The 18,822-nt window shown below is 49.3% G+C and overlaps 1 protein-coding gene across 1 annotated transcript in view; it reads left to right on the top strand.

Moving 5' to 3' along the window:
• The window catches only part of LOC117365186 (serine/threonine-protein phosphatase 5), a 177,650-nt gene that overhangs the window by 91,767 nt on the left and 67,061 nt on the right, over positions 1-18,822 (top strand). Inside the window, exon 8 of the mRNA XM_033955262.1 lies at positions 18,626-18,768. Coding sequence (XP_033811153.1) covers positions 18,626-18,768 — 143 coding nt within the window. The remainder of the gene's footprint in view (positions 1-18,625; positions 18,769-18,822) is intronic.

Raw genomic sequence — 18,822 nt, forward strand, 5'->3', positions numbered from 1 at the left:
CCAGCTTGTGATACCCAATGCGTGCCCGTTTCGAGCGCCACACAAAGGAAGAAATAACCTCCTTATAAGCCTGCACATCCTTCCGCTTTATCCAAAGCGGCACCATTTGAAGAGAATAAAGCAGCTTTGGTAGGATGACCATTTTAATAAGGGCGATATGCCCAAGAAACGAAAGGGGAAATTCCATCCACTTCTTGCATAGGGCTTGGATAGCATCCAATTTATCTAGCACATTCTTCCGATAAACCACCCCAGGATCCGTGTGCAAATAAACACCCAAATACTTAATCATACCCTTGGACCACTGCAACAGAAAGGAAGGAATCATGCTGCTGAGCGCAAGGAGGGTTGACTACCAAGGCCTCAGACATTAAAGTTAACCCGCAGCCCAGAGAATGCACCAAATTGCTGAATGAACTCTATCAGCTGAGGGACTCCCATTGCCTCATCCCCCAGGAAGATGAACATATTATCTCAGGACAAGCAGGCATGATATTCTCACATGTGGGGTGACGTCATCTACGGAGCCCCGATGCGGAAGCATTTTCAAGCAAACTTGATTGAAGATTTTAAGTTTGCTCTGCTGCTCCACGCATGCGTGCCTTCCTGCTCCACTAGGGGGTGCATCCCCTCGTGGTCTCCAGTTCAAAATTTTCCGCGAGCCTAGAAGCCGTGTTTCTCAGGCTCTGCCTCAACTGCCTTCTAGCACCGCGATTTTTTCTTGTTTTTTCTCGATTAAGTCGCTGTGCGCGAATTCCTTACAACTTTACTTGATTCCTGCTTCCTTTTCGACGACCCGGAGGCTTCCGGGTCCCCGTGGCCGCGTGGCTAATCGAGCCACGGCCACTTTCGATTTAATGTCCCGGCCTTTGACCGGCTTTAAAAAGTGCACCCGGTGCGAGCGGCTTCTTTCTCTCACAGATCCGCATCGCCGGTGCATCCTCTGTCTGGGGGCAGCTCATCCAACCGACTCCTGCCCCCAGTGCGCTAATTTCCAAAACAGGGCCCTCCGCCGAAGAAAAGCCCACATGGCGGACCTCTTCACTCCGGACCAACCCTCCACCTCGGCCTCGAGGTCGGCCCCGGCCTTGACCTCGGCCCCTGATACCTCGGCATCGCCTCGAGACTCGACCCCGAAGTCCTCGGGACAACAGAAAGCCTCGGCCCCGGGTAAGTCCCCTCTTCCCTCTTCAGGTTCTGTAACAGCGAAGAAGCCAACCTCGGGGACAGCGTCGACGCATGGCGGAAGCCCCATGCTCACAGCGACTAAGCCCTCCAAGCCTTCGGGCCGTGCCTCCACCACACAGGAATACTCTGATACGAGGTCGCCCCAGGTGGAGTGCACCGAGGCAGGGGACATGCACTCGATGCTGTCCGTGCCCGTCTTCCAGGACCTACTCCGAGCGATGATCACGTCGGAGCTGTCCACTGCAATGGCCCAATTTCAATCGGCCTCGACCTCGAACGTGCCAGACCAGCCTGGGCCTCGCACCGATCAACCTCGGGGAAAGGTGCGCAATCCTCGCCGCATCCCATCCTCCTCCGACTCCTCGCCGAGGCGCCCGAGACGTTCCCCCTCCGCAGACCGCCGAGGGGCAAAACGTCGGGCTAAAACGACAGAAACCTCGAACCGCCGTACCTCCAAGAAGGCCCGAGGTTCACCAACTCTACGAGGCCGTTCTCCCACACCTCGTACGGGACCACTAAGGGTGGCTGAGTTATCACTCTCCAACCCGCGCATCCTCCGAACTCCCCCTCGGACGTATTCTCCGAGGGAATCCGGATCGAGGTCACCGATCCGATATCGATCGGTACCCCTAACTCCGGCATCGTCTCCGAGGGGCCCCTCGAGACGCCGAAGATCGACAACCCCGGAACACTCTCACAGTGCTTCCCCAGTCTCGGAGCAGGGATCGGAACATGAACCTCGATACTCGAGGGAAGCCTCCCTATCCTTCTCCACCCGACGAAGGTCTCGTTCCCTGACCCCGCACGGGGCCCCGGGGACATCCCGTCCATCCTTCACTCGCTTCGTCCAAGACATGGGCCACGCATTGGACTTAGACCTCCAGTCCGACTCCAGATACTCTAAGGAATACCTGGCGGAGCTGGATATGCCATCACTGCCCAGAGAGTCCCTCCGCTTACCACCTAACCCGGTACTCCAACAGGCCTTCTTCAGGAACCTAGAGACCCCCTACATGGTCACGGCCGTACCCTCCAAAATGGAGGCCAAGTACCGCACAGTACCTTACCCGGGATTCGAGCAACCACAGCTCTCCCACCAATCGCTGCTAGTAGAATCCTCCTTGAAAAAGGCTCACCCGTCCCGGGTGTCAGCAGCGGTCCCCCCAGGCCGAGAAGGCCGAACCCTGGACAAGTTCGGCAGGAGACTATACCAAAACGCAATGATGGCCTCTAGGGTGCAAAGCTACACTTTCACCTTCACATCCTACCTCAAACACCTCATTGGACTACTGAGAGCCTTTGAGACTGACCTACCGGCCTCCCGGCAAGGAACGTTCGGCCTGCTTTTAGAGTCCCTCTCCAACCTGCGCCTTCATCTATTCCACGCGGCCTACGATGGCTTCGAACTCTCCTCCAGAGAAGCAGCCTTCGCTATCGCCATGCGCCGACTAGCTTGGCTGCGCCTGGTCGACATGGACCCCAACTTACAGGACCGGTTGGCTAACCTCCCCTGCGTGGGAAAGGAATTGTTCGATGACACTATCGAGGCGGCTACAAAACGCCTCTCCGAACACGAACGCTCGTTTGCCTCCCTTGTCCGGCAAAAGCCCAAACCGCCAGCGGCCAGGCCGTATAGGGCCCCTCCGCGCCGCTACCCACAAAAGTCCACCCCTGCTTTCTCGCGGCCCCCACCCAGGCGTCCGCAAGCCCACCACAGGACCATGCCCAAGTCCCAACCGCCTGCGACCACCAAACCATCCCCGTCCTTTTGACGGGGCATGCGGAAGGGGGCGGGCCCCCTCCGCCATAGTCCCAGGCCTCCTTCCCATCGGGGGTCGACTCAAAGCCTTTTACCCTCGCTGGGAACAAGTCACGTCGGACGCATGGGTCCTTGGCGTGATCTCATCAGGGTACTCTCTCAACTTTCGGGCCATTCCCCCGGACAACCCCCCAAGGAATTGCCCTCCCAACCGGACTCAGCTAGCCCTACTCCTCTCCGAAGCTCGAGACCTGCTTCGCTTGAGAGCAGTGGAGAAGGTTCCCCCCGACCAACGGGGGAAGGGCTTCTACTCCCGTTACTTCCTGGTACCGAAAAAAACGGGAGACCTACGCCCAATACTAGACTTGAGACGCCTCAACAAATTCCTGGTACGGGAAAAGTTTCGGATGCTCTCACTACCGACACTCTACCCCCTGATCGACGAGGGCGACTGGCTCTGCTCCCTCGATCTTAAGGAGGCGTACACGCATGTCCCAGTGCACCCCGCTCACCGCAAGTTCTTGCGTTTCCAGGTAGGGGACTGGCATCTACAATACCGAGTCCTCCCCTTCGGACTAGCATCATCACCTCGGGTCTTCACCAAGTGCCTCGTGGTGGTAGCAGCAACCTTACGTTCCCAGGGCCTCCAGGTATTCCCCTACCTGGACGACTGGCTAATCAAAGCCCCGTCCAGGGAAGGGGCTATCTCAGCGACCCAACAGACTATTACCTACCTACAAAGTCTGGGGTTCGAGATAAACTTCCCAAAATCTCAACTACGCCCCTCGCAGTCCCTACAATTCATCGGGGCCACGCTGGACACGGTTCGCCTCCGTTCCTTCCTCCCCCTCCGCGCCGGGAAGCGTTAGTAAGTCTGAGCCGAAGGATCTCCCTGCTGACCTCGGTATCAGCTCGACAGATGATGACCCTCCTGGGCCACATGGCCTCCACCGTCCATGTCACACCCTTCGCCCGCCTCCATCTGAGAATCCCTCAATGGACCCTGGCCGCTCAATGGCGTCAAGACCGGGACCCGATCTACCGCTCCGTGACAGTGACTCCTTCATTGCAACGATCGCTCTGCTGGTGGGGCGACTCTTCAAATCTTTCCAAAGGTTTGCTCTTCCTCACCCCACCCCACAGCAAGGTACTCACCACGGACTCGTCGGAGTACGCTTGGGGAGCCCATCTGGACGGCCTACGCACCCAAGGAATGTGGTCAGCACAAGACCGTCGCTGCCACATCAACGTGCTAGAACTTCGGGCCATCTATCTCGCAGCTGTAACCTTCCAACATCTGCTCCACGACCGAGTGGTTCTCATCCGAACCGACAACCAGGTAGCGATGTACTAAGTAAACAAACAAGGAGGGACAGGGTCTTGGCCCCTCTGTCGGGAAGCCCTGCGCCTCTGGAAATGGGCAATCTCCAACAACACCTTCCTCCGAGCGGTGTACATACAAGGAGAACAAAACTGCCTGGCGGACAGACTCAGCCGCCTCCTCCAGCCACACGAGTGGTCACTACACTCTCAGACCCTACGAGGGGTGTTCGAACAGTGGGGGACACCTCAAATAGACCTGTTCGCGTCCCCTCACAACCACAAGCTGCTTCTCTTCTGCTCCCGGATATACTCCCCGGACCGACTCGAGGCCGACGCCTTCCTCCTCGACTGGGAGGGAAGGTTCCTGTACGCGTTCCCGCCGTTTCCTCTAATACTGCGGACGCTTGTCCACCTGAAAACAGTACAAGCCACCCTGATCCTGATTGCCCCTCGCTGGCCTCGCCAGCCGTGGTTTTCCCTTCTACTTCAACTCAGTGTCAGAGATCCACTGCCTCTGCCTCTGTTTCCCTCTCTACTGTCACAGGGTCAGGGTTCACTGTTACATCCCAATCTTCAATCTCTTCATCTGAATGCTTGGTTTCTCTCCCCCTGACTGCTCTCCCCGTGTCTCAATCAGTCAGGGAGATATTGGAGGCCTCTAGAAAAACCTCGACGAGAACCTGCTACTCCCAAAAGTGGACCAGATTCTCAACCTGGTGCTCCTCCCACAGCCAGGACCCGGTGTCGGCCCCCGTCCCCCTGGTCCTTGACTATCTACTTCAACTATCTCACTCCGGCCTAAAGACCAACTCCATTCGAGTACACCTCAGTGCGATTGCGGCCTTTCATCAGTCCCTGGAAGGGAAAGCCCTCTCGCTCCATCCCTTAGTCACTCGCTTCATGAAGGGTCTGCTGAACGTCCACCCCCCTCTCAAACCTCCCCCGGTGGTTTGGGACCTTAACGTGGTTCTGGCTCAACTAATGAAACCCCCATTTGAGCCACTAGACAAATGCCATCCAAAATTCCTCACTTGGAAGGTAATTTTCTTACTCGCGGTCACGTCCGCACGACGGATTAGTGAGCTACAAGCGCTGGTAGCGGATCCACCCTTCACGGTATTCCATCACGACAAGGTGGTACTCCGCACCCATCCAAAGTTCCTACCTAAAGTAGTGTCTGATTTCCATCTCAATCAGTCCATCGTCCTACCCGTGTTTTTTCCCAAGCCCCACTCTCACCCCGGAGAAGTGGCGCTCCACACTCTTGACTGCAAAAGAGCGTTGGCCTTTTACCTCCAACGCACTCAGCCACACCGGAAAGTCCCACAACTGTTTCTTTCCTTCGACCCAAACCGGTTAGGCCACCCAGTTTCCAAACGCACCTTGTCCAACTGGTTGGCCGATTGCATCTCCTTTTGCTACGCTCAGGCTGGTCTCGCGCTGCATGGTCGAGTAACGGGACACAAAGTCCGAGCGATGGCAGCCTCCGTAGCGTTCCTCAGGTCCACACCTATCGAGGAAATCTGCAAGGCTGCCACATGGTCTTCGGTTCACACCTTCACCCCCCACTACTGTCTGGACTCCCTATCCAGAAGCGATGGCCGGTTCGGCCAATCGGTATTGCGAAATCTATTTGCTTAGAACATAAGAAGCGCCATCTCCGGATCAGACCTTCGGTCCATCAAGTCCGGCGATCCGCACACGCGGAGGCCCTGCTAGGTATACACCTGGCTTATTTTATAGCCAACCATATCTTTATATGCCTCTCTCAAGGAGATATGCATCTAGTTTGCTTTTGAAGCCTAGGACTGTCGATTCCGCAATAATCTCCCCTGGGAGAGTATTCCAGATGTCAACCACTCTCTGTGTGAAGCAGAACTTCCTGATATTAGTCCTGAACTTGCCCCCCCTTAGCTTCATTTCATGTCCTCTTGTCCGTGTCAAATTGGACAATGTAAATAGTTTTTTCTGCTCTAATTTGTCGATTCCTTTCAGTATTTTGAAGGTTTTGATCATATCCCCACGCAGTCTCCTTTTCTCAAGGGAGAACAATCCCAGTGTTTTAAGTCGATCCTCATATTCCAGTTTCTCCATACCCTTCACTAGTTTAGTTGCTCGTCTCTGCACCCTCTCCAGCAGTTTTATATCCTTCTTTAAGTAGGGAGACCAATGTTGGACGCAGTATTCCAAGTGGGGTCTGACCATTGCCCTATAAAGCGGCATTATAACTTTCTCCGATCTACTCGAGATTCCTTTCTTTATCATGCCCAACATTCTATTTGCCTTATTTGCCGCTGCCGCGCATTGTGCCGACGGCTTCAGGGTCCTATCTATCAGTACACCCAGATCCCTTTCTTGTTCACTTTTTCCCAGAGTTGCACCTGACATTCTGTACTCGTATTCCTTATTTTTACTGCCTAAATGCATTACCTTGCATTTCTCCACGTTGAACTTCATCTGCCATTTCTCCGCCCATTTTTCTAACCGACACAAGTCGCTCTGGAGTTCCTCACTGTCCTCCTGCGATCTGATTGCCCGGCAGAGTTTTGTGTCGTCTGCAAACTTGATGATCTCACTGGATGTTCCGTTTTCCAGGTCATTGATATAAATATTAAAAAGGATCGGCCCAAGTACCGAGCCTTGGGGTACACCACTAGTCACTTTCTCCCAGTCGGAGAACTTCCCATTTATGCCCACTCTCTGCTTCCTGTTTTCCAGCCATTTGCCTATCCATCTTTGTATATCTCCCTCTATGCCATGGCTTTGTAGTTTCCTAAGAAGTCTTTTGTGTGGAACTTTGTCAAATGCTTTCTGGAAGTCCAAGTATATTATGTCCACCGGCTTTCCACTATCAATTTGCTCGTTCACGGTCTCAAAGAATTGGAGTAAATTCGTCAAACACGATTTCCCTTTCCTGAATCCATGTTGACTGGGTTTCATCAAGTCATGTGTGTCCAAGTGCTGAACTATGCTATCCTTGATCAGTGATTCAATCATCTTGCCGGGGACAGACGTAAGACTCACAGGTCTATAGTTGCCCGGTTCTCCTCTCGATCCTTTTTTGAAAATTGGCGTGACGTTCGCTTTCCGCCAGTCGTCTGGTATCTGACCAGTTCTGATTGACAGGTTTGCAAGTTTTTGCAGTAACTCTCCGATTTCGACCTTCAATTCCTTCAAGACTCTCGGGTGAATTTCATCCGGTCCAGGGGATTTGTCACTTTTAAGTTTTGTCGATCTGGTAGTATATCTGATCTAAGTTCACTTCAACTGTGGTGAGGCTGTCCTCTATTTCTCCTGTAAACAGTTTCTCCACTTCAGGTATTGTTGAGGTGTCCTCCTTCGTAAAGACAGACGCAAAGAAGGAATTTAGTTTGTCTGCGATTTGTTTATCTTCCTTGATGTACCCTTTTCTTCCCATGTCGTCCAAGGGTCCCACTGCCTCTTTTGCAGGTTTTTTCCCTTTCACGTATCTAAAGAAGGGCTTGAAGTTTTTGGCCTCCCGGGCTATTTTTTCCTCATAGTCCTGTTTTGCATCCCTCACCGCCTTGTGACATTTCTTCTGTTCATCTTTATGTTTGTTCCAGGCTTCGGTTGTCTTCGTGCATTTCCATTTTTTGAAAGAGTCCTTCTTTTCTTTTATGGCTTCCTTCACCTGTATGGTAAGCCATGCTGGTTCTCCTTTGCCTTTAGTTCTCCGATCTTTGGAAATCCTCGGAATGTAGAGATCTTGTGCTTCTGCAATAGTATTTTTCAATAGGCACCATGCCTGGTCTACTGTTTCAAGTTTGTCCACCATCTTCTCGAGTCGTTTTGTTACCATGGCTCTCATGCAATCGTATTTACCCTTTTTAAAGTTTAAGGTGGTGGTTAAGGTTTTGGAATGTTTCCCTTTCCCAATGTCAAGTTTAAAGTTGATTACATTGTGATCACTCGTTCCCAGTGGAACCATGACTTCTACTTCTGTTATCGGTCCGGTGAGACCATTTAGGACCAAGTCCAAGGTGGCGTCGCCTCTTGTCGGCTCTTTTACCATTTGCTCCAGGAAGCAATCCCCTAGCACCTCCAGGAACTTGGCCTCCTTGCCGCAGTTGGAGGCTCCTAGTTTCCAGTCTATTCCTGGGAAATTGAAGTCTCCCAATATAACTACATTGCCTGTCTTGCATACTTGTTTGATTTCCTCCATCATTTCTGAGTCAGTGACCGCCGCCTGTCCTGGGGGACGATAGTAAAGGCCAATTTTTGTATCTGCGCCATTGTGACCAGGAATTTTGATCCAGAGGGACTCCAGCTTCTCTTTCCTGTCTGTTGTAATCATTCCAACAGAATCTATTCCTTCCTTAACATATAGGGCAATACCTCCACCTTTCTGCCCTTCTCGATCCCTTCTATATAGTTTGTATCCCTGTAGTACTGTGTCCCATTTGTTTTCTTCATTCCACCATGTTTCTGTTATGCCAATGATATCCATGTTCTCATGTCTTGCTATCGTCTCTAGTTCTCCCATTTTGTTTCCTAGACTTCTAGCATTTGTATACATACATCTAAGTTCCCTTCGTGTTACCTTTTTGGACCTTCTGCTCTTGGCTGTCCTTACAGTTTCATTTACGGTATCCTTTACTGCTCCTGTGTTATCTCCCATGTTTGCTGTGTGGTCATCCCCTCCTGTGTCTGAGTTGTCCCTTCCTGCTTGTTCTCCTTTGTTGGCTGTGAGGTCGACCTCTCTTGTGTATGAGTAGTAGTCCTTTGTTCCTACGTCGGGGCATCCTGTTGTCCGTGCCATCGACCGGTGGTCGACTGTCGGCTTTCCCCTGTCCTTCAGTTTAAAGCCTTCTCTATTGCTTTCTTCATGTTGCCTGCCAAAACTCTTGCTCCTTCCTTGTTGAGGTGTAGTCCATCCCTTCTGTAGTATTTACTTTTTCCCCAGAACGCCGTCCAGTTGCGCACGAAGTCGAAGCCTTCGTCTTCGCACCATCGTCTCATCCAGGCGTTGATCACTTGCAATTCCCCTTGTCTCTTTCCATCTGCTCTTGGTACAGGGAGGATTTCAGAGAAGGCCACCTTCACCTCCCTGATCTTCAGTTGTCTTCCGAGTGAGCGGAGCTGGCCCTTCAGCTCTTCCCTGTCATACTTCCGCCCGCTCACATCATTTGTTCCTACGTGGATAAGCACAGCGGTGTCCACTCCCCGTGCGCCATCTATGATCCTGGAGATCCTGTTGGTCACATCCTTTACTCTTGCTCCAGGCAGACAGGTGACTACTCTGTCCTCTCTTCCTCCTGCGGTGTGGCTGTCCACGTGTCGTATAATGGAGTCGCCTACGATGATCCCCATCTTCTTTATTCGGGAGTTCCTTGGGGGGCGTAGGTCCACGTCCTTGGAGTAGGGCCTGTCTTCTTCCTCCAATGATACTCTTGAAATTGTTTCCTGTTCTTTGGGTGGGGGGACATCTTCCTGTGCTCTCACTATTCCTCCTGGTGTGCGGTTGTCTCCTACCTCGTCTTCATTTTCTTCTGTGTTTGCTTAAATTGCCAACTTCCCTCCATCCCTCTTCAGTAAGCTTGGAGGTCACCCACATGTGAGAATATCATGCCTGCTTGTCCTGGGATAAAGCACAGTTACTTACCGTAACAGGTGTTATCCAGGGACAGCAGGCATATATTCTCACAACCCGCCCACCTCCCCAAGGTTGGCTTCTTGGCTAGTTAAGTGAACTGGAGACCACGAGGGGATGCACCCCCTAGTGGAGCAGGAAGGCACGCATGCGTGGAGCAGCAGAGCAAACTTAAAATCTTCAATCAAGTTTGCTTGAAAATGCTTCCGCATCGGGGCTCCGTAGATGACGTCACCCCACATGTGAGAATATATGCCTGCTGTCCCTGGATAACACCTGTTACGGTAAGTAACTGTGCTTCATCCGCAAATAAGTTAATTTTAAATTCCTGGGACCCCATTCGTATACCGTGCAAGGTCCGGTGTTGGCTAAGTTTCGCTGCTAGAGGCTCCAAGGCCAAAACAAATAACATAGGAGAAAGGGGGCAGCCCTGTCGCGTTTCTCTTTCTAAAGTAAAAGAGGAAGTGAACTCCCCATTTACCAAAATCTGTAGGTTGAGCATATAAGGAGCGGATCCCGGCCAGAAAATCCCCCATAATGCCCATCTGGGGTAAAACCCAAAAAAGGTAATGCCACAACACCTTATCAAATGCCTTTTCAGCGTCCAGACTAACAATGAGGGCGTTCCGCTGGCCAGGATACCCCACTACCAGTCCAGGATTCTGCAATACCGATAGCGCGCGCTGGACATTAGCAGACGAATACTGTCCCGACACAAAGCCAGCCTGGTCCGAGTGGACTAGGCGAGGCAAAACCTGACCCAAATGAGCAGCCATGATGGCTGCAAACAACTTTATGTCCTGATTAAGTAATGATATGAGCCGGTAGGACTCCAACTGATCTTCTGCCCACCCCTCCACCCCCCAGTAATACTTCCCACGGTGGTCCCCTCGTATCTCACTCACTCTCCAGTCAGCCAAAACCCACACATACACCCATAGCCCCAGAACAGCCACCTTTCACATATCACACCTGCACAAGGCACTCACGTTCACTCTTCCCTCCCCCCCCCCACCCCCCCGGACAAATCCCAGTTGTAGAAACAGTACCATAAACCATTCTGGAACCACAGTCAAAAAAACACACACAGAACATATGAAAAGGTCAAGGAGAAAATCCAGAGTCCCCACGAGCCTCATGTAGAGAAAAAAATCCACCGATCTCACACAAAGGCAGGAGCTCTTGAGGCAAAGAAGCAATAGCAGGAGCCCAACAGCAGCCTTACTGCGCTGGCAGCTTCTCAACAAACCGCTTCAGCTCTTCCACGGTGGTCAGTGTAAGGGACCAGTTTTCGCGAGTCAGCCTCACCTTGGCGGGATAGTGAAAAGCAAATCAAATACCCCTCAAGATCAGTTGCGAGCAGTACGATGTGAAGGCTCTGCGCTGCTGAGCAAATTTATTGGAAAAGTCCTGGAACATCATAATATTGGCCCCTTCATAGGATAGATTTCTAGATTTTTTGAACAGGTCCAAAAGATGCGCCTTGATCGCATAGTTGTGGAATCTGGCCAACACAGGTCTCAGACGACCATTGCCTTCACCCTCTCGGCGCTGCCCTATTCGATGGACATGTTCCACCACCACAGGGCCTGCTGGGATTGAGTCCTTAGGCTCTCCTCATGTGAATTCTTGCCAGGATTACACAAATTTAGCACTTTTTGAGTGTCCTTACACTGTGTGGCATAGCCAGGGGACTACAGTGCCCAACTTAGCTTCTCGCTTGCTGAAGCAGGTGACCAAATGCTCAGCTAGCCCAGCGGGGTGGCCATCGTCATTTTCAGGGCTCGGCACGGCTGGTACTTCAGTCAGCCAGGCTGTGTACCCCCTGAAGTCAAAGAAATGTAAATGCAAGTAATCTAAAAGTGACCTTTCTGCCACAGGAGCCGGACACTTTTTCTAAATTTGTGAAATTTTTGTGGTCAGAATTTCAGACCAAGTGTTCTCCCTCTGAACAGTCTCAATCCTCCTCCACGGTGTCTCTTAGTGGCATGGTGCCTCAAGGCATGGCCTCGCTCAGCCTACTGTGGCTTTTGTGCTACTTGATCTTGATCTGGGGTACCCGGATGCTGATGTTTCCCTTCCCTTGTTTGCAGGCACAGCGCATCCTGGAGCAGGAGATCAGGGTCTGTGTGTTGGATTTGTGGATCCCTCTGCGATCTTAAAGTTTGTGGATGATGCTACTTTTAGCACCTATTTTAAGTTCATATAATGATTCAAAATGTTTTGTGATCGTGGCACCGAGGTACCCCCTCTTCAAATCCAGCGTGCACCCAAAAAGAGGGAGAAAAAGCCTCAGACTAATGTAGCAGTATAGAACCAAAAGGTATAAATCAATACTGCTTTTGATACTTTCACTGGCAAAAAACTCCCTCACAGAACAGCTCAGGTTTAGAAAAGGGCAAAGTCACCCAGAGGCATGTTCAAGGACTTAGCTGACAAAAGATGGCTTGAGCTCCAACGCTGTCACATTACATCCTACCAGTGGATGTTGGACATTTTTTGGTCGGGTTACAAACTGGAATATGCTCTACCTCTGACAGATTGGTTCATGGACTCTTAGGTCACCCAGACAAAGCGCACAGGTTTCAAGCCACCGTTCAGTGTGTGCTGCATATTCAAGCTATGGAGCCAGTACTGCCCAACCTCTTGGTCTTGGGCACATACTCCATTTACTTTATCATGCCAAAGAAAGTCTCAGAAGATTGGAGGCTGTGAATGTGGCTTTCAAGATTCCTCGATTCTGAATGGAGATGTGCATTTGGTTATTGCAACAGTGGCCCCAAAAGAGTTTCTTGGCTCTCTGGATCTCACAGAGATATACTTGCACATTCCTATTTTTCCAGCACATTACAAATTCTTGTGATTTCATGTTCTGGATTAGCATTACTAGTTCTCGGCACTACCCTTTGGTCTAGCGACAGTGCCTTGGACCTTCACCAAGGTGTGATGATGGTAGTGGCAGCTTACCTGCGAAAGATGGATCTCCAAGTTCACCCTTACTTGGATGACTGGCTGATCAGAGCTCCCTTGTTGGCCGACACACAGTGGAGCGGGTGCTCCATATGTTGGAAGACCAGGGCTAGATTGTCAACTTCAGGAAGAGCCATCTGATGCCCACGCAATTGCTGGAATGTCTGGGAGTCCTTTTCAACATGGAAGTAGACCGCATTTACCAGAAGCCCACAGGCAGAAACTGTGTGTCCAGATTTCTTCCCTTCTGGAGTGGTTGGCTCCTTCGGCATGGGATTATCTTTAGGTTCTGGGATCCATGGTTGCCACACTGGATGTGGTTCCTTGGGCGAGGGCACACATGTGCCTTCTTCGGCATGCTTTGCTCTCTTGTTGGGCTTCGCACAGAGATCCTTGCAGACTCATCTACCTTGGACTCTGGAAGTCCGAGCAAGCATGGACTGGTGGCTTCTCCCGCAGTCGCTCCACAGGGATGTACCGCTACACATTGCCTAATGGATTGTGGTGATGGCAGCCTTTGGGGCTGTTCAGGGGTATTGGACGCCCTCTCAGCGAAAGTGGAGCTCAGAGCCATTCGACTAGCTCTGATGAGATTGCAGAAGACACTGGAGAAGCAAGCGGTCAGGGTCTTCTCAGACAATGCAATGGCAGTAGCCTACGTAAATCGCTAGGGAGGGATAAAGAGCTCTACTCTGGCTCCTTTTTCTTTTGGCGAAGCATCATCTCCTAACGCTGATGGCAGTGCATGTATCGGGATTAGAGAACGTTTAAGCAGACATCCTCAGCAGACAGACTCTGGATCCAGGCGAATGGATCCTGTCCCCAGAGGCGTTCCAAGCAGTAGTGGGACACTGGGGGAGGCCTTACTTCGACCTCACGGCCCTGGCAAGAAACAAGAAAGTGGATCGTTTCTTCAAGCAAAGATCCGAGTCCATAAGTGAGGGGCTCAATTGTCTGGTGTAACCATGGCCTCAGGAGATTCTCCTATATGTTTTTCTTCCTTGGCCAATGTTCCTCTTGGTCATTAGGAGGATCGTGGCTCATCCAGGCTGCGTCATTCTAGTGGCTCCAGATTGGCCTCGCAGATCTGATGAGGCTGCCCAAGGGTCATAGTCTTCGGCTGAGCGCCTGTCCAGGCCTTCTCGCACAGGGTCTAGTATCCATGGAGGATCTGGGTCACTTTGCTCTTACGGCATGACTCTTGGAACACACAGCCTTATAGCATAAGGGATATTCTGCCCTGGTTGTTGATACTCTTCTGAAGTCTATGAAGTCAAAAAAGGTGTTGGCTTACGCTAAGGCATGGAAGTCATTCCAACATTGGTGTGCCCAGGACCAGGTGGACCCTTTTTCAGCTCTGATCTCGCTAATTTTCGTTTTCTTCAGGTTGGTTTGGATAAAGGCCTCAATAAGAAATAAATTACATTACAAATTACATTACTGTGGCTTCACTTTGGGTCCAAGTGGCCAGGCTTTCTGTTTCAGATCCTGGGAGCGTCAGTCTTTCTTGGCATCTCATCCTTATGTCACTAGATTCTTGAAAGGGGCTCTTCATGTTTGACCACCGGTTAAGCATCCTTTCCCTTCCTGGGACCTTGGTGTTGTCTGTCTTTACCAAGGCTCCTTTTGAGCCCCTTCAAGATGCTACCCTCTTGGACTTGATGCTCAAGACCATTTTTCTGGTCGCCATTACATCGGCACATCATGTGTCAGAACTGCATGCTTTGTCTTGCAGGGACCCTTTCCTCCGTATTTTGGAGCTGGGGGTTTTCCTTTGGATAGTTCCTTCTTGCCGAAGGTAGTTTCAGCTATCCATGTCAATCAGGAAGTGTGCTTGTCTGCGTTTCAACCGATGGATTCTAAGTCACAGGACCACCTGTTGCATAAACGCAGAGTTCTGCGTTATTTGGAGGACACCAATGAGTTTCATCTCTCTGACTGTTTGTGCTGACTCTTTCAGTTAAGTGGGGTGCTCCCGCTTCCAAGGCCACAATTTCCAGATGGATCCCTAGGGCCATTTCATCAGCCTACATTCTTTCGGGGGAACAGTCCCGTTTCTGTTATGCTGCATTCTACCAGGAGTGTGGCTTCTTTGTGGGCTGAAGCTAAATCTGTCTCTCCTAAGGAAATTTGCAAAGTGGGGTCTTCACAAATTTGCCAAGTTCTACAGAGTGGATGTGGCAGCAAGACAGGAATCCACCTTTGGGTTTTCGGTCTTAAGAGTCGGTGCAGCAAGCCCACCCTAGCTATTGGGGGGACTGCTTTTGTAAGTCCCTATTGTCTAGAACAGGGGTGGGCAACTCCGGTCATCGAGGGCCGGTTTTCAGGATTTCCCCAATGAATATGCATTGAAAGCAGTGCATGCAAATAGATCTCATACATATTCATTGGGGAAATCCTGAAAACTCGACTGGACCGGAGTTGTCCATCCCTGGTCTAGAATGTCTCACCTATTGCACTGGAAAAAGAGATTATGTACTTACCCTGGAAAACTCTTTTCCAGTAGATAGGTGAGACATTCTAGACTCCCGCCCTGTCTTTCCTGTGCAGTGGTTAAAAGCTACAGCCTCAGCACCCTGGCATCTTGGGCAAGTCACTTAATTTCCCCATTGCCCCAGGTACATTAGAGAGATTGTGAGCCTGCTGGGACAGACAGGGAAAAATGCTTGAGTACCTGAATAAATTCATGTAAACCGTTCTGAGCTCACCTGGGAGAACGGTATAGAAAATTGAATAAATAAATTATGCTTTTCCAAGCTGATTCTTGGATGCCTGTTAGCCCTTGAGGGCTGTTAAGAATTTGTATATATGTTTCAATTTATTGGGGAGTAGTTTCTGAGCTCCTATGAAGCCTGTGTTGGCAGTTAATGGTACTGTTTAGTTACTTTTGAGCAGAACAATTTGTTTAAACCTGTTGCTATAGGTGCCTCTACTTCACATGTATTGAGTGACTATGTCAGTGTCCCATAAACATTTCAGCCAGAAGGCACATTAAACCCAGTGCCCCTGCTGGAAGGCACCTGGAAGTGCATGGATGTCGATGTCATCACATCAACGTCCACGCATGTGTGGAGGCCCATCTGGCCACGACCTGAACCCGTCACTTTGGTGGGGGATCCTGAAGGAGGGGAGTTGCAGGGAGAGGAGGAGAGACGCTGACAAGGAGAAGAGTCATTGGCGCCAGCTGACTGCCTACAAGACGTGCCTCTTGCCGCGAGAGGCACATCCTAAAGCAGTGAGCCGACGCCTCTCTTCCTTGCCGGTGTCTCATCGGGGCACACCTGGAATCTGTTGCGGCACACAGTTTGTGATACACTGCTCTGTGTGCTTGGGTACTAACTGAAGATGGAGCTAGAGAGCCAGTGAAGTATAACAGAGGCAGAGTGAAAAATCCAGAGTGTATTCCTTCTGCAGGAGCACGAAGCTATTGGGAAATAACCCTATTGTCTAGAACAGGGGTGTCAAAGTCCCTCCTCGAGGGCCGGAATCCAGTCGGGTTTTCAGGATTTCCCCAATGAATATGCATTGAAAGCAGTGCATGCAAATAGATCTCATGCAGATTCATTGGGGAAATCCTGAAAACCCGACTGGATTCTGGCCCTTGAGGACCGACTTTGACACCTGTGGTCTAGAATGTCTCGCTTTTCTACTGGAAAAGAGCTTAACAGGGTAAGTACATAATCTCTTTTTTAACACCAAAGTTAACCACAAGTTTGTGTTGGGTGTTTGGGTTTTTAAAAATATAATAATTATTCAGATTCATAACAATATATATTTTTTTTAATATCTTTATTCCTTTTTACATTATGCAAACAAGTGTACAATAAATCAAGTCATACTATACATTCTTCACTTGAAACTCTAGTCATCTTATACCATAAATTACCTCTCATCCCTCCCTTTCCAAATATTTTTTGTAATTACCCATCACAATGTCATAAAACCCACCCACCCACCCTCCCACCATATACATACTAAATGGGGATAAATACAATTATTTATTATAGTAATCAATTAATGGTCCCCACACATCTTTAAATTTCTTAATCGCCAATGTTTTTTCCATTTCATACACATGACACACCGAACTCCACCAAAAACAGTAATTCAACCCTCTATAGTCTTTCCAGTTGTGTGTTATTTGTTGGATGGCAACTCCTGTTAAAATCATTAACAGTTTATTATTATTCGATGAAATTTGACTTTTGGCCCTCATAGACATCCCAAACAAAACTGTGTCATATGACAGGGCCACAGGATTCTCTAACATACAATTTACTTGACCCCAGATCAATTTCCAAAAATTATTAATAAGAGGACAATAAAATAATAAATGATCTAGAGTTCCAGCCTCAAGATGACAATGCCAACATCTATTAGACTTAGAGCAATCCAATTTTTGTAAACGAACAGGGGTCCAGAGTGCTCTATGCAACAGGAAAAACCATTTTTGCCTCATAGACGCAGACAATGTACATCTTATCCTCCAAGACCAAATACGTGGCCATTGAGATGCATTAATTTTATGCTTAATCTCAATGCTCCAAATATCTCTAAGTACAGTCCTTGGTTTTTTATTTAAATAGCCAGATAATGTTTTGTACCACTGCGCGGCCTGGTGACCCAAAAAGTCTGCCTGGAAGCATAAGAATTCTAGAGTAAAATGAGTATTTAAAGACTTCCATTCAGGGAACCCTGCCTAAATGGCCTGCTTCAATTGCAACCATTTATAACTTTGTATTTTATCAAGACAAAATTTATGTTGCAATTGTGAAAACTCCAGCAGTTTACCATCAGTAATAACATCATTTAAAGTACATATTCCTGCCTCAATCCAATCCTTCCAGACAATCATAAAACTGCCTATTTGTGTCTTGGAGTTCAGCCATATGTTTTGACAAGTAGATTTTTGAATAGCAATAGGAGTTAAATTTTTAACATATTTTAATGTTGTCCATGTGTCCATTAATATCCTATAGCATTTTAATGCTAAGCAGATGACGAAGCCTGATAGGAGACATGAGCTGCCACTCCAACCATAACCAGTCTGGAAGCTTCTCCATGAGTTCTGGGAGGACCCAATACATACCTTGGCGCAACAGATTCATAACAATATTACTTAACTGCATGTGCTTATAGTATATAATATAGAATTGTTTTAAATATCAACCCCATTCTTTTTATCCTAGATTTTTCCAGGTTTTTAAATTATTTTCTTACTTACCACCTACAATCCTGAAAGCTATTGAAGCAGTGTGTTTTCAGGTACAGTGGGTATTTTCTCAACCAAGACTTGAAGACCTAGAACACATGAAGTCTGGCTAGTAAATGTGGCCATTATAGGATGTCTGAGATTTTCTCCAACCTGGCTGCTGTAACCTGTACCACTGCAGCAGCCCTAATAAACTTAAAACAGAGAATGACATGGTGACAGAATTTGGCACAGTCCTTGTCGATAACCATGGGAAATCATCCCTTGTCATTCTTTAGTGTCTGTCTCAACCTCAGTCCCTCTACACCAGCATTCTTCAATACAAGGTTTTAGGGTCAGTGGTTGTGCCCATTCATACTCTGATTTTTCCCTCTCTCCTTAAAGAATGACATGGAGATGGTGCCCCATGGTTATTGACGTGGAAAAATTCATCGTGTCATTCTCTACAAATCGCACTACTTCTGCTGAACAGCTGAATACCCATAAACACTAAGTTGGGCTTATCTATTATGTAAACAGTAGCAGTGTATCTTTCAGTGACTTCATGCATCCCACCCCACAGGAAACCATGAAACGGATAATATGAATCAAATTTATGGTTTTGAGGGGGAGGTGAAAGCCAAATACACAGCCCAGATGTTTGAGCTGTTCAGCGAGGTGTTCCAGTGGCTGCCACTTGTGCAGTGCATCAACAGGAAAATACTGGTAAGTGCTTAGTGGGCAGGATGGGGTGATGCTGAGGCAAACAGTGATGAGGCA

The sequence above is a fragment of the Geotrypetes seraphini genome, chromosome 8, assembly GCF_902459505.1.
Source record: "Geotrypetes seraphini chromosome 8, aGeoSer1.1, whole genome shotgun sequence".
NCBI classification, from domain to species: Eukaryota; Metazoa; Chordata; class Amphibia; order Gymnophiona; family Dermophiidae; genus Geotrypetes; species Geotrypetes seraphini.